At 35.1% G+C, this 16921-nt stretch overlaps 1 protein-coding gene across 5 annotated transcripts in view; it reads right to left on the reverse strand.

Moving 5' to 3' along the window:
* Positions 1-1294: 1294 nt before the first annotated feature.
* LOC116734897 (uncharacterized) overlaps positions 1295-16921 on the reverse strand; it is a 161545-nt gene continuing 145918 nt past the window's right edge. Inside the window, exons 4-17 of one of the 5 annotated variants that reach the window (XM_032586443.1) lie at positions 16342-16390; positions 13102-13398; positions 6875-7192; positions 6497-6784; positions 5965-6279; positions 5559-5843; positions 3927-4217; positions 3517-3831; positions 3129-3413; positions 2712-3041; positions 2304-2621; positions 1941-2228; positions 1658-1806; positions 1295-1551 (exon numbers count right to left, since the gene is read on the reverse strand). In XM_032586443.1, coding sequence (XP_032442334.1) covers positions 1543-1551; positions 1658-1806; positions 1941-2228; positions 2304-2621; positions 2712-3041; positions 3129-3413; positions 3517-3831; positions 3927-4217; positions 5559-5843; positions 5965-6279; positions 6497-6784; positions 6875-7192; positions 13102-13398; positions 16342-16390 — 3537 coding nt within the window. In that variant the 3' untranslated portion in view covers positions 1295-1542. Of the gene's footprint in view, positions 1552-1657; positions 1807-1940; positions 2229-2303; positions 2622-2711; positions 3042-3128; positions 3414-3516; positions 3832-3926; positions 4218-5558; positions 5844-5964; positions 6280-6496; positions 6785-6874; positions 7193-13101; positions 13399-14392; positions 14538-15671; positions 15886-16341; positions 16391-16712; positions 16828-16921 lie in introns of those variants that run through there. The other 4 variants (XM_032586444.1, XM_032586445.1, XM_032586446.1 and 1 more) reach the window with 4 other exon arrangements.

Raw genomic sequence — 16921 nt, forward strand, 5'->3', positions numbered from 1 at the left:
TGTTTGTTGCAGTGATCAGGTTTTTATAGTTATTAATCAAAGCAACACTGTCTATTGGTTTTCAACTCAGAAAAAGACTGTGGTTAAATGTAATTAAGTCAATTATTTTTTTCAAAACTTTCTTTTCACAATTTTCTTGTTCTCCCTGAGGCCAATTATTCATAAGTAATCGTTGACTTTCTCACGCTGCTCACATAAAGTTGTAATACATGTTACAACCACTAGGTGACACTATTACAATTAATTTTAAGTACTTGTCCTTAGATAAACTGTCAGTCCAAGTTACTGACTTTCAGTAAACTTTTTTTTTTTTGAATCAAGACAAATTATGCAATTACAAAATAACACCTGTAAGAACATTTAGACTCTTTTCTTCCCTTTCTTTAAAGGCAATTTTATCTGCAATAGCCGATGGTCTGCTATTTCCTTTGAGTTTCCACTCTAGGCTTGATCAAAGTAAGCTGAAATATAGCAATGATGGTCTTAATGTGTTTAATCATAAATGCACTGTGGTAAAATAGACATAAATTTAATTGTTTTGCTCATCTGTAATTCAGATTATGACATCATCTGACGTTGACAAGGATGTGTGAGAAATCTGAACATGTTAAAAATGACCAAGCTTCAATATTCTGTTGTTTTTTCTTTGTTTTTTTTTCTTCAAGATTTTACTGGTTACTTGACTTTCAGGTAACATTCTCCATACATGTTTGACTGGTTGCATGACTGTTGCATCCGTGAAAAGATGTTTGGAGGAAATAGATGAGATAAATAATGCAATTACAGGGAAATGCTTCCATGATTCTTTTCTGTTGGCCCCTTGACACAAGATTGGCAGCAGCACACTGCGACTCCCTCCCAGCAACAGCGTCACAGATATGGGCCGTCTGCCACGGGGTCCACAGCCAATCGAGGACACAAACTCTGCCAGATCGCTACAGCAACCAATAGTAAACCTTTGTGTTCCTGGTGTAATCCCTCCGAGAAACAGATTCCAATGAACCCACAATGTGCACAAAGGCAAAGACAAGCCTAAAGTGGAAACTCAAATGAAATTTGCACACAGACCAACTTGTGCATCTCTAAATTAAAACAAAACATTTGGTTTAGGTTTTTGTAAAGTCACAATTGTTATTTTGCCTCCTCGTAACGGTGCCAAAAAAGAAAATCTCGGATTTAAAACTGCATAATTTCTGTGTTGGAAATTGAATCATACAAAGCTGAATGTAGAACTTTGTCTCCATCTTGTGGACAATTCGTTCAGTACAGAAAACATTGATCGAATATAGCACACTGTAGTATCATTCATTTTATTTATCTTCAAAAGCATTTACATCTCACACCAAATACATAAGAGAAACACAATAACCCTCCAAAAATATTTGCTATAAACTAGAACAAAGAACACAAGAGAAAATAAAAAAAGCAAAACAAAACAAAACAAAAAAAATAATAATGAGCCACTCTATGCACACCAAACAAACAGAAAACAATGTAAAAATGTATCCATCCAATAAAAGAAAAACTGTCTTCTGGTTGTCATTATTTTGTCTGAAAGTAGAAGAAAAGAAAATCTGTCAACATGAAAGTGATTAACATTCTAATTCAAAATTATACTCAGTGAAGTACCTGTAGCAACACTATAGTTGATTATTACCTTAATGATGAGGACAACAAGAGAAAATATGATGGTGAAGAGGAAAAAGCAGAGGAAGGTTAATGCCATAGACCAGGTTTCCTTCAATGCGTCTTGACTCACATCAATGTCCTTGATAGTATCAAAGAAGTTACAGTTCTCCAGTGTGTCTGTAGAAAATGTAGTTTAATTATTTATAAGCTTATGATGACTTTAGTGGAAAAAAAAGTAAATTAAAAATAAATCTGACTCACAGTGGTAAACACTAACTCTTTAACACTCAAGAAAAATGTAGCTCACATACCTGGTTTGGATATGTTTACTGAGATGGTGGCGCCTTCATGTGTCACCCGACAGGTGATAATCACGCCAGGTAAGGTGTCAATTAGTGCAAGGCGAAGGCGACTGAGAATTCTGAATTTCCTATCTGGGCCTACGTAGGGCTCGGTTATGTTGTAGTCCGACAGCTCTGTGGTTTCACTGCGGAACCAAGTGATATTGATGGATTTTGGGTTGAAGCCCGAGACCAGACACATGAGTTCGTTCTCTCCCTGGAGCAAGACGGCTGAGGGTTTGGTGTATCTCACAGTGGCTGAGGAAATAAGTTATTTGTTTAGAGAGTACTGTAGAAGAAAATAAGATTTCTGAAAACTGATTGTTAGCTTACCAAACACGTCACTTATGCTGGTTTCAAATGGAGACTCAGAGGATTCATGTCTGACAACACAAGAGTAAGTTGAGTTATTGTTCTCAGCCTTAGTTATATTTAGTCTGCTCCTCATTGAAAAATAGCGTCTTCCCGGTTCTTTCCATGAAGGACTGTTAATATAGAGAGATGCTGGGAGTTGTTGGTCATTTTCTCTCCACTGAACAATGACGTCAGATGGAAAAAATGCTGAAACTAAGCAAGTAAGAATGACGCTGTCAGATGTATACAGCTCATCAAAAGTTGGTTCCAATATCCTCAGAACTGGCTGATACAGATCTGGAAACACCAACACAAAACAAAAGGAAAGAAATGGTAAATTACATTTAAGATAACATTTGTAAATAGTCCTTAGAGTGCTTGTAATACCTGTACTTTTGCTGATATAGTCTTCATAACTTTGGTTGGAACACAGATGTTTTCCCACACAAGACACTTGCTTATTTGAATGCCAGTCCTCTGCTGACACATAGAGGGAGCTGTGTAGAGTTTCCGTTCCGTTGTTGTGACTCACAGGTTTTTCCATATTGATATTACTTGGGGAAGCTCGCTGATTACCTACTTTCCAGATTATGGAGAAATCAGAAAGACTAGTCCCAACAAAAAGACATGTAACAGTCACCTGTCCCCTCTTTTGGAGTTCCTCCAGTTTAGGTCTCTGAATATAGACGCCAACCATATGAGAAGACGTTGGCGTAACTAAGGGAGAAAATAAATCCTTGATAAAGCAGGTGATCCATATTTAAAACTAGAAAACTACATGGACAGATTTAGTTAGAATTTTACCTGAACAGATACTGATATTCTTTTTGACATTTTTCCTTAGAGAACTGTCAGACACCTCACATGTAAATACCATTCCTCTTTTCCACTCTGCATGACCAACATGCAGTTGACTCATCACAACAACATGACCTTTGTTATTCATACTGATGTCTGAATTTGATGAGTTTATTTCCTTTGACCTGTTAAACCATTTGATTTGTGGGTCAAAGCCCCATCCGGAACACACTAGTGTTTGTTGCTCAAGTCCTTCACTGGGAGCAGGATGAACTTCCATTGAGGGTTCCACTAATATATTTTGAGAAAAGAAATTTAAACAGATAAGAAAACAGATAAAAAAATGCCACTAGGTAGCAATACATTTTCCAAGAAAATACAAACAAACTCTCACCAAAAATTTTGCTCATCAAATTTGACTTGAAGGGACTGCTGGAGAAGCCTTGGTTCACTGTGCACGAGACATCTGTGTCGATTTTCCAGGACTCTCTAGGAACAGAGAAACTTCTACTGACTGAATGAGGGCCGGATCCTTCAGGAAGATCAATATAATATTTTTGCGAAGCATCAGTTCCATTCACTTGAAATGTGACATAGAGGTCCTGTGGGGAGAGCTGTGACACGTCACACTGGAAAACGGCACTTTCTCTCTTCAGCAGCTCTGACAAGGACCTTCTGATCTCCACCTTTGGACGTCCAACTGAAGGCCCTGGATCATAAAAAGTAAAGGCAAAGTAATATGTAATCCCTGTGTTTCTCGAACGTTCTGTGAAGTGCAATATTTAATGTGTAGGGCTGCTTCACCTGCTACATTTACTGTCTTTTCAGTGGGTGAAAAACACCTATGTGCTGCTCTACACGTTATGGTCTTCAGTTGCCTCCACTTTCCTGAAGGGATTGTCACATCAGTGGCTAAATGAGTCATGTTTTGAAATTGAGTCTTTGTATATTCTTCCTGAATACTCCCATCTATCAGCCAGGTGACTTTGACATCAAAAGCAGTGTGAACCAAACATGTAGCTTTCACGGTTGCTGTCGTCGCAGTCTTAAAGTTTGGAATGTTCAGTTCAATGTTTGGAGTTGGGCTTGAACAAGCTGAAAGGGAGAAACACAAGAAAGAAATATATGACTAAGAATAATCATTTACAAGGACAAAGTCATGGTGATGGTTTAGGCATTATGTCATGTTTAAGCCATTCTGTTCAGATGCAGTTTTCCAAGATACAAAGGAAAGGAATTGGACTTAGATTCATCAACAACAGCATTATCTTATTCAGGAATAACAATACTTTGTATCCTTGGGCAGACATAGAGTAGTTTTTTGATCAGTTGAGATGTAAAACTTCACACAACATGTAGAACTGCACAACTTTAACACATAATCAACTTTTGACTACAGGTTATTTCAAATACAATAACTTATATCATCAACAGAAGCATGGATATGCCATGGATCCCTAGTTTTAACTACTGAGGCAAACATAAACACAGAGGTGGATAAAATGGGACTTCATGGTGGCAAAGATGTTGAAAATTGTCCCCTTGCAGCATGATGGCCTTAACTGGCCTTTAAGCATAGGATTTTCATGTTCTTTCCATGTATTTATGGGTTCTCTCTGAGTACTCTCCCTGGGTATTCTGACTTGAGTGTGTGCATGAATAGAAATGGATCCTGCCTGTCATTATGCTGCTCTGTGATGGATCTGTTCAGAGTGAGTTACATTTCTCACCCAATAGACCAGTTCACTCTCCCTTCCACCCATCACATAAATATTCATGGATGACCTAGCCCAGCCATAGATGGATTTTTGGATGGAAGTGTATAGGTAAACACTGATCTCAATAACAACTAGTCACTCATTTAAATGTTTTTGACACCTGGGACCAAATTACAAGTGAATGAAGAAGAAGCTGTCACCGATCATGTCCACTCTTTCGACAACAATACCAATTTCCACATACCAGATATAATAAGCAACTGCTTTGTAAAAATTGATTGATGTGGCAGTCCAAAACTGAAGTCTACCGAAACAATTTTTTAAAAAAATCTCACAAAACCCCCAGCCCAAAACTGTGCATCATCAGAAAATTTCAGATAGAACAGCACAGGTCCCTCCAAGTTCAGAAGGTAAATGCAAGAAACACAAACAGATTCTGGAGGGCCAGAAAATCCTCAATCAGTGGAAAGCAAAATTGCAGGAGATTAATGACCAATTCCTCAGTGAACTACAGGGGAGACATTAATATATTTTTAACATGATTGGACTACATTTACATCTGAAAAACAAGGTCAAAGGGAGATAAAAATGAACTTGAAATGAATACTGTACTAAAATACTTTCAGCTTTTTAAGGTAGGTTTAGACATCACCTGAGAAGATAAATTGTATGTCACTCTATTATCAAATATTTGCTTGTATGTAGTTCTCCAGTTTACCTGAGCAGACACTGATTTCCTTTCTGACCACTTCATTTAGAGATTTGTCAGACACTTCACATGTGAAGACCTCTCCTGATTTCCACTGTGTCTGAACAACCTGCAGTTGACTTGTCGCGGCAACACGTCCATTCGCATCCATGCTGATGTCATGATTTGATGTGAATATTTCCTCGACGCCATTAAGCCATTTAATTTCTGGGTCGAAGCCCCATCCGGAACACAAGAGCGTTTGTGGATCTGATGCTCTACTTGGGGCCAACAGGAGTTCCACAGATGGTTTCACTAAAACGTTGTTGACAAAAATACACAGATTTTTAACGTCCTTAGAAAATACAGTATATACATGTAATTGAATAAAAGCTCTTATTAGAAAGCAATGCAATAAACTGTAAACAACTCTTACCAAAAATTCTGCTCATTAAATTTGACTTGAAGGGACTGCTGGAGAAGCCTTGGTTCACTGTGCACGAGACATCTGTGTCAATTTTCCAGGACTCTCTAGGAACAGAGAAACGTCTACTGACTGAATGAGGGCCGGATCCTTCAGGAAGATCAATATAATATTTTTGCGAAGCATCAGTTCCATTCACTTGAAATGTGACATAGAGGTCCTGTGAGGAGAGCTGTGACACGTCACACTGGAAAACGGCACTTTCTCTCTTCAGCAGCTCTGACAAGGACCTTCTGATCTCCACCTTTGGACGTCCAACTGAAGGCCCTGGATCATAAATGGTAAAAAATAAAAGTATGGTGAAATACAGTGTCACCAAAACATCTGATATGCACTCATGTTTTTGTGTACTGGTTTGAAGAGTTTATAAAAAGCATAACACAACATACCACACCAAAATGTTACAGCCCATTTCAGAGATCATGTCACGTTTTAAGAACTTTGAAGACAGTTCTTTAGTATTTGTATTATCGTATCATTTTACCTGAAATACTTATGGTCTTCATAGCTGTGAAGCAACGATGTTCAGCTTTACACTGAATTTTTTTCGTTTTTGCCCATGTCTCCAATGGAACCTTCAGTATAGTGCTTACAAATGTTTCATTTCTAAGCACTTGGCTTTGATCCCCTACTGGAACCCTGTCCATTTCCCAGGTCAGTTTGGCATTAAGCACGGTGGAAATGGAACACTTTGCTTCCACTTCAGACTCTGTCATCATTTTCATGAAGTTTGGGGTCTCCATGTAAATGGGAGGAGTGTATTTTCCATAGACTGCAAAGAAAAAAAATTAAACACTTACTCTACAGGTCAATATATTTGGACTTTACTATTTGATATGTGACAATGCCTGTATAGACTTACTCTGACAAATGTTTATTGTTTCTGTCAAATCTTTGGCTTTGTGAGTAGACTTGCACTTAAACGTTGATCCTTTTATCCATTCTTCCTTGTCTGGAGTAATCTCGGTGGTTCGACTGTAGGTTGTATTCTCCTCATTTGCACTTATAAAATTTCTCACATTTTGATTGCTTGTTAGAAGCTGGTCCTCCTTGTACCACTGCACAGTTATGTCCTTGGGAAAATAGTCGCTCAAAGCACAGATAAGTCTGACATCTGAAATCTTGACTTCTCCATCCCAAACAGGGTACAAGGTCATTTTTGGGGGGATCAGCCGTAAAGCTGTGGAAGAGAGGAGATTGCATGGCATCGTGAAGGTAAGCAGGGGTTCTTTAAAGATTAAATCTGATTCAAGTTAATCCATACATACCTTCATGCTGTGGTCTTTAACTAACAACCAACATTAACTAATAACCAACTTTGAATTTCAGGTGCAGTTTGCTTTTATTTACACTAGATGGCAAAGTTTTATAATCCACATTGTACAAAAAGAAATAAAAAAAATGCAAAAAAGGGTTAAAAGTCTGTTGAACAGATGTTGAGCTCGACAGAGCAGAGCGACCAGGGCATGCAACGAGCGGAAGGCTTGTGTAACACCCAGGTCCAAAACGGGGACCGAAAAGCAGAAGTGAAACAGAGCAGAGAGCAACAGAGCGGCACAGACAGCAGGTGTGAGGCGCATCTATGCCAGTAAGAAAAACAGAGAACACATTTAAATATCTCAGGTTGCTTTACATAAGATGTCACACAATCTCTCATGACTTTGCCAAAGATTTTGGTTTGCAAGTCCAGTAATAACAGACCGAAAAAAGCAACCATGCAGCAAAATGTGCTAATTTACGTACAGAGTTGAACATGGGTCATTGCTTCCAGGTGCTGGTGGTTTGATGAGAACAACGTCAAGCAAAAAATGCTCAACTTGAGAACAGTGTTAAAATATTGTAAAGAAATAAAAAGAGTAAAACAGTTATCCTCTTTCAAAACTGTATCGCTCCAAAAATTATATGAAGATGGATTTGGAAAGATTGACAAATATCATTTGCAATTACTTACATGATATAGAAAGAATAGGAACAATTCTGAAAAAAATATGTTTTTGTATTTTTTTTAATCTATTAAATGTCCTTTTTATGTACTTCTTGTTTCATTTGACCTGTAAAGGAAAAAAAGAAAGAAAAACATACATTAAAAATGGTATTATTCCTCCTTATGACTGTGTTGCTGATATAATTTATCAACATTTATGGACATAATGAATATAATAATGCTCTGCTGAACTGTTTTGTTCTTTATGGACTCTCCATTGCTAGCAATACAAAGCTCATTCAGACCAAAAGTGCTAATTATCTTTGTAACAAATTAATCATATCTTAAAGTGGTTTCAGAAGAATTTCTATACATTTAAAATAAAAATGAGAAATTATTTATTTTATTCCTCTTTGTGAAAATAAAACAACACATTACACCTTTCATACAATATTTGGAGAAGCTACAAAAGCTCTCTTTATGTGTTTTCAATTTTAAGCTGAATATTTTAATGCATTTAGCTGCTTTTATTGTAATGCCAAATACACCAAAGATTGCTAATTGTTTTCTTTTTAAGACACCTTTTGTTGTTATGATTATGAGGTGTGAAAATATTGTTTTGTTTTTAGAATGTTACAGTAATTAGATTAGCAATATATAGAAAAAACTGAGGCAGGTTTTTTGATTATTTAATCATAAGTATTATTTTTAGCTAAATAAAATTAATAAAAGAATGAGCTAATTTTATATGATTTTTTTATTGTACAATTGTTAGTCCAGTGTGGAAAAGTTTTAATTCTTATTTTCATTGCACTATAAATATTTTTCTTGAACGATATGAGCAGAAAATATAAAAAATTTTCTCAGAGAACCTGACCAACTCTGGTTATAATCATGTTTTTTGTTGTTAATAGCGACAATACACAAAGATATATAAATAAATAGTTGGTGGATTTGTGCCTCATTGGTCACTGATGTTATTCAATAAAGAAATATATTTTTTAAGTCATCACAATTAAATGAACAGGTTTATCAGCTAATGAATTTTCTCTCTGTTTTAATTTAACTATGTTATTAATTTTAGAACCTGAAATGGAAAAAAAAAATGTTTGAGAGATACTTAAACTGATTCCACCAAAGTGTTGAAGTGTCCCTTTTAGAGTAATATCTAGAATCTATAAACTCTATAAACTAGAATGGTGATTATTGTAATCTAGTGCAACGAAAAACAGCTGAAATGTTTGATTTTGTGTATACATTATGGAAAACAATTTTATTTTGGAAATTTCTATGTAGATCCTTTATTTCACCTGTTTTGATGTTATACTTTAGAAACTCCAGCTGCTGGAAAAAATGTTTCTCTGAAAAACCCAATTGTCTCCTAGAGTATCAATAATAATAACAATGGGTATGCATTTTACATAAAGTACTTTACATTTAGGATCAATCTCAGAGTTACATAACAGTTCCACATACTCTTCATCTTGCTCAAATTTATAGGCCAAAGAATTATGTTTATATGTCAATATCTGCCTAATTCATAATCCGATTATAATCAAATGTGCAACTTAAATATGAAGAACACCATTAGGGTTAATAAACATACATATATTCTTCTGGTAGATTTGAATATTCATCTAAAACAGCTGAAGCATTTAGCATTGCAACTAAAAAAGCCATAGGTAGAAAATGGTTAAAGAAAGAACTCCTGGGTATTGGTACGAAACTGTTTTACAAAATGATTGTCAGGCATGAAAATAGTAATTACGTTTTTATAACTCTAGAAGACACAAGACAAAGAACTCTGAATTAGGTAAAAAAAATGCATTTTAACATTATGTTGTGTGTATGTACTATAGTACAAAAGAAAATGACAAAAAATGCCTTGTTTTAGATTTCACTGCATCATAAATACATGCCAGTTATAAAACCTTTCTTCAAGGGTGTGACTACTTGCTCCTCCAAAACCTTTGCTCATATCTGCTGTAGTGCAGTGTTTATCATTTCGCAAATACACATTTGGTTTTAAGTTCCTAATCTCAGTAATTCCAAATTTGTGCCCACACCAATTTGTTGTGTTACCTTAAATGCAGTGGTCCCGATGGAGAAGACCAGAGTGAGGAGGAAGAGAAGGATGAAGGTGATGGCCGTGTTAGTCATGTCATCTTCTTTGGTTCCACTTGAGTCAATCACGACGTCTGGTTGTACTGCACAGTTTGAAATTAGTGTATTTTTCAGTAGTGTGAGATAATGATCCATATTTTCTTTTACAATTAGTTTAGAAAAAATATAAAGACTTCCAGAAAAGATAGGTTACAATTAACTATGCATTTTTTTCTGTCCCTTTCAATTTTTTTTCTAGTTTTCCATGTCTTTATCTATATAAAAAGTGCTACAGTAATCTGATTAATTTTAGTATGATACTGACTTGCTTGTGAAAGACCCTGTCATCAGAGTTTAAGAGTCATCAAGACTTTTTTGGGGGTGCAGAACCCAGTAGATGAAACAGTCACATAAAGACACATCACAGAAACACAGTCAGCTCTACTTTTGCAAATGAAATGAGAAAAATCTAAATTCAATACCTGATGTTATTGAGGTGATAGTATTCTTGTAAGTACTATGACATTTGAAATCCTTCTATATTATTATTGCACAACTATTTGAAATCTAAATATGTAGAACTCAAATGATATGTTATTTGGGTTGCATCAGGACAAAACTCACGTAAAACGTGACATGAACATTCAGTTTCAACACCAGATCAAGTACACACAAAGTGCAAGCGACAAACATCAACACAGTTGGCGAGTATTTTTTTTTTTTTTATTTTCATTTTAAATTTGCACTAAAAACACACAAACAATTTAAAATCACAAGCAACAGACATCAAACAAGAAAGGAAAAAAAAACAACAACAAGACGCATAGACACATCTACTAGGCCTTGCACGTTTCAGGGAGGTTCATGCTAAGGTTGACCACATTGGTTTTTTCAAAGGTTCTGGATCCAATGGATCTGACAATCGTTCTGCTTGACTTTGCCACTGACTCATGATGAACAGCACAGCTATACACCACATCTTTCTTAGCCCATTGCTCTTGTGTGAGGATCAACTGGCTGTAAACAGAGAATAATCCATTGTTTTCCACGGGTTCTGTGGTACTGAACTGATATTTTGTGCCTGCCTTTTCATCATCGACAAGCCAGTCCACATAAATCTCCCGAGGAGAGAAGTCTTTCACATAGCAAGTCAGAACCACTGTATTTTCTCTAGTTTGTTCTAAGGGAGGCAACATAAACACTGATGGCCTCTTAGAAGCTTGTCCTGTAGGCATGAGAGAACAGTTAGGGTCACAAATGAATTACCACATAATCTGACGGAAACATCTATTGTTCACGGGAAGATATCCCTCACAAAGTGTTTTCTGTCATGAGAAGCAGAAGTAAATGCAGGTAAAGGATGAATTCTGAACTGTTTTCTTACCATTGTTTCTTTGGTACTCTCTCTTCACTGTATCAATCCACTCAGTGCTGTGGACTTCACAGACACGCTTGAGCCCCTTGCTCCATTCATCAAAGGTGATTTCAATTTTAGCTCGATGTACATTGGATCCTATATCCTCTTGTGTGGACACCACTTCTGCGTCGTCCTCGTCCAACCAAATGACCTTCTCAAATCCCCCCTTTTTTTCGGTGACTTCACATATCAGGGTTCCTTTTCCATCCAAAAAGATGTCCTTGTTTGTGGGGGGTATGATTCTTATATCCATATCTTCGCTACACCCTTCAGTAACTAAAAAGAAAAAAAAAAATTATAAAAAAATTAAACAGATTGGTAGGATCAATTTGGTGATTAGGTATAATGAAAAAAAACTACCATTGTACTCACCAACTGAACACTGCTTGTGGGACACAGTAGAATTCAGATAGACTGGATTTCTTTCGCCTTTTCCCTTAAATAAACATGTTAATTTTGAGCCTTCAGGCACTTCCCTGGACGGCAGTGTGAGCAGACTTGCAACACTGAACAGGGTGGTTCCATTCGTGTCATTTCTTCCCTGAGACGATGTGATGACCTCATCTATTGTGCCGGTGATTACTTGCTCATCTTTCAACCATTTGATCTCATATGTATTTGGAGAAAAATCTTTGGCAAAGCAGGAGAAGTAAGCCTCCTCTTTTGTCTCATCCACAGAGGAACACACTTTAAGAGTCGGAAGCTCAAAAACTTCGTCTGAAAGACAAACAGATACACATATATGTTTGCAGAAGCAAGGACAAAATCTATATATATGCAGAAGCCCTGGGAAACAATATGAGGCTTGCTTCATGTGATCAGGTCTGATGTATCTTTAACTGGTTCCAACAACATAATCAAACTCATGTTTTTAAGACATTCATTATATGAGCACAGCAGTAAGTTGTTCTTTGCCATTCAAGAGGGAAATACATCTATCCAAAATTGGCATTAAAGAACGCCAACACTCACTTCTGCATATACATTGACTGGCAAGCACAAAGTAATAGGGTTTACAACGAGGTTATTAATCAACAAACAGAAAACAGACACAGGCAGAAGTCAGCAAACAAGAAGTATTGTTCAGGCACAAAAAAAACAGAAGATGCAGAAGTAGTCTATGAAATGAAGAGAAAAGGTATTAGTGATGCTGAAAATACTATTGAATTTACCCTCTTGTTCCACCTGGTAAATCCTGCTAGATATCAATAAAGATATAAATAATATGCCCCATTTAAGCAATTTTAAAATCAAACTTCCATTGTTATGAATTTAAACCAAGAAAGACTTTCCAATTATTAAGAAAATAATTAAATATACCTTCACCAGAAATATGTCCCGTATACTTTAGCTGTTAATTTTTTTATTTTATTTATTTTTTTATTTTATCTTACATTTACTGATGCTTACTCATGTTGGAACTGATGGGAGGTCTGACATGAGTAGTTCTTTAAATTAATGCAAATAATTCTAGTTAAAGGTCTACAATAACTAATAAAACATCAGTTACAGGGTCCTACAATTCTTAGGACATAATAAATATGTTTCTTAATTTAAGAAATTTGAACTATGGCATACAAGGCAACTAAATGCAATTTTAAAAAATACTAAAAAGGAAAGATTTATAACTTTGCAATAATCTTACTTTTTTTGGTGACTGAAGCATGTTGTCGTCCTGCAGCGTGATTTGCAATGCATTTGAAGGATTTTCTTGCTTCCCAGTCCTGTCTTTTGACTTGAACCTGACTGATTCCCATGTATTCATTGCCTTTCTGGATTGAAGGGTACTGGATGACGTTGTTCAAAGCAGTACTGCCTTGTTCCCACGAGAAGGTGATGGTGGAGGGGTTGAAACCGGTGGCAAGGCAGCCGAGGGTGACCAGGTCACTACCACCAGAACCACATGGAGCCAGAGGAAACACAGTGGGAGCACTCTGAGTGGCTGAAAATGACAAAAAACAAGAGCACTTTTAAAACAACAATATATAAATTAAATAACATAACAACATAACTTAAGAAAAACAGATCTTCACAGAGTTCAGTCTGTCTTTTCTTGCTCTAAATCCTATTTTTAAAACTTCAGTTACACATTTCATTTAAAGAAAAGATGCCAGTGCATACAAAGCCACAAACTTTAAATATGAGACATCCATGCAAAACCTAATTTAAAATTTTATCTCATTTTAACAGATAACATAAATATAGGTACACCAGTCTTACCTGACGAAACTTAGCAATACACATTTTCTTCATAAATCAAAAGCAGCATTGTAAGACATTGTTCAATTAATTTGTACTGTTAACAAAATCATTTATCTCACCATTTCACAAAATCCAAATAAGAAACCAAAGAACATGCTCACGTTAATTTCAAGAAAATTAAAAAACAACCAAAACATTTGCAGTTTAACCAATTCAAAATCCACCTTATTGTAAAACTTTATTCCTTACCCACGATTCAACAAGCAACTTGTCACATTTGAAAAAAGTCTATTTGATCTCAATTTTGATGATCATGAAAATCTCAAATACTCACACAATTTTGTAAATTCTGTTAAAGCTGTCCAGTCTAGATCCTTTGTAATTAATTTTGACAGTATTAACTTACTACAATAAATACCATCCAAAAACAGTTCAGTTTGAGACATATTCATTTTTTTTATGTGAACATGCAATTCAAAAATTTTATCAATCAAAACACAAATGCATAATTGATCAACTATATTTGATTAAAAAATCTCTAAAATCAAAATCATATTTCTGTAAAATTGTTCACTGATTTATGTCCTAAAATAACTTAGAGGCCGCATTTTTATTATTAGTTTTTTTTTGTGTGGTAAATTTTCAAATCTATCCAGCATGTGACGGAATATGGCAAAACATGATCCTGTAATTACAATTATATTTGACAATTAGAAAAGAAAAACATTTCATACCTGAAGTGACGGTGACCATTGTCCCTTTTCCCCAATAGTCAAAAGCGTAGTAGTAACACAGTGATTAATTGGCTTACCTCTTAGTTTAAAAAGTTGATTTACTGAGTATGAACTTCAAAGTCTTTAACACTTCAGAATCACCTCTATTTTTTAAATCCATTTTAAAAAAATCAAAATTTAAGAAAAGATCATACATTTTAACAATATTATATTTGAGGGTATTGACTTGCTACAATATTTAACTCAAGTGAAGTTTGGAAGGATATTTCCAAAGTTCTCAAAAATAATCCTGATATCCCTGTTCACATGAACGTTGCATTTAAAAATTTGTCAAAAAATTAATTTTGAATTCAAGCATGTTCATAAAGCTATGATCCAACTTAATTTACAAGCGACAATTTTTTTTTCCATTTAAAACATTATGGCCAAATTAGAAACAATTTAATTTCATACCTGAAGTGACGACGGTGACTGTTGTTCCTTTCCCCCAATAGTCAAAAGCATCGTAGCACAGTGATGGATATACTTAACAATGTACGTAAAAAGGCCCACATACTGATGGAGAATTTCCAATTCTTTAGCACCTAAATATTCTTAAGATTTTTTGAAATCCAATTAAACTTTCTAAAAAGCCACATTAGAATGCTGGTTATCGGGTTTAGCAATGTTCAATTTTAGGATATCTTGTTTTATGCAATTAAAGTTCACATTGGGTCTTAGAAAAAGTGATTTTGCAATCAATAAAAAAAATAAAATCTCCAAAATTATTTTAACATTTTAATCTGTTACTGAATGTTTGTCAACCTAATGAACAAGCCACACGACTTTATACTAACAATCCTTAACATTATTGTTGAGTGACAAAAAGTAACAAGAACAGTTTTTTAAATTTAAAATTTCCTTTGCTACTTAAAAAAAAAAAATTGTTTCATACCTGAAGTGACGGTGACTGTAGTCCCTTTACCCCAGTAGTCAAAAGCACCGTAGCACAGTGATGAATTAACTTAAGTCTCAGTATAAAAAGCCTAATGGACTAATGCTGATCAACTGTTTAACATTTCACCACTTTCACTATTTTATAAAATACATCTAAACTAATCTAAAGGGATTAACCCTAATTATCAGTTTTGCCAACTATACATTTGAGTAATTCCTTTTTACAGTAAATATTCTGCAAGTACAGTTAAGTTTGAGTATTCAGATACCGATATTACGTAGTAATTTGATAAAAATAAACTGTAAAAATACAGTACAGTTTTTTAAGAGGTATAAATCTTACCTGATGTTACTGTTACCATGGTTCCTGCTCCCCAGTAGTCAAAAGCCCAGTTGTCACAGTAATACAGTTTGGTCAAACTTGCAACAAAAACCTATTCCAAATAATATCTATACTTGTTTCCCATCTAGTACAAATCTGCCTAATGAATAATCAATGCACATGAATTTAACAACCATGAGGTTTAAATTTTGCCAAGTTTGAACACTGACAAAACAATATTGTTGTCTATTTATGTGCCAATTGTCATAACCCCATAAATCTGAAAATATATACTTTTTTACATGTTACAAATATTGTTTGAAACTAGAAATAAAAGCTTTTCATACCTGAAGTGACGGTGACCATTGTTCCTTTTCCCCAGTAGTCAAAAGCATAGTCACAGTAAAGCAATACTTAAACTGTCCCATACTAAAATATGTTCAAGGATTTACCTTGCCAGACAGCTTCATCAAAACATACCATAAATACTTATAAAGTATAAAACAAATTTAAAACAACATTATTTTCACCAAAGCTTTGAGTGAGCATCAAATAAATCCACAAATTATGAAGGGTTTTTCTCAAATAAGTAGACTATCTTCTGTGGAAACTCTATTTTAACAAAAAAATGGCTGAAAATCTTCTAAAAGCCAAATTTAAACATTACAGTGACCAAATAAGATCGACTTACCTGATGTTACTGTTACCGTAGTTCCTTTTCCCCAGTAGTCAAAAGCATTGTCACAGTATGATAACTTAACAGACCCAACTTACAAAAACAAGCAGCGGGAGTTTTCCACTGCCGCTGGGATCCCAAACGTATTCGACTGAACAACTTAATAATTACAATATTTAATGTTGGAGAAAAACTGTTCATTTTAACCAGTTTTCACACTAACCTTTGTGTCTTCCCTTTAGGAATGAAAATAATGTCGTAGTTAAGCACATTCAATTTAGAGAAAATGATTTTTGTAGATGTTACAGATACACTTAAGGCTAAAAATAAGAAAAAAGTGAAAATAATTCAATGAAAGTATATCGATCAGAAGCTTTGTATTTTACCTGAAGTGACGGTAACCGTGGTTCCTTTTCCCCAGTAGTCAAAGTAGTGGCACGGTGACAAATTACAATGACACTTTAGTGCAAAAATATCCTGTGTCATCTAAAAATGAATATTTTGTCACCAGTACCTCCCTATTTTCTACAGGTTTTGGTTGTGATAGACATACATTGGTTTTCACAGTAAATAAAACTACTAACCAGGATAAGTA

The sequence above is a fragment of the Xiphophorus hellerii genome, chromosome 16, assembly GCF_003331165.1.
Source record: "Xiphophorus hellerii strain 12219 chromosome 16, Xiphophorus_hellerii-4.1, whole genome shotgun sequence".
Lineage (NCBI taxonomy): Eukaryota > Metazoa > Chordata > Actinopteri > Cyprinodontiformes > Poeciliidae > Xiphophorus > Xiphophorus hellerii.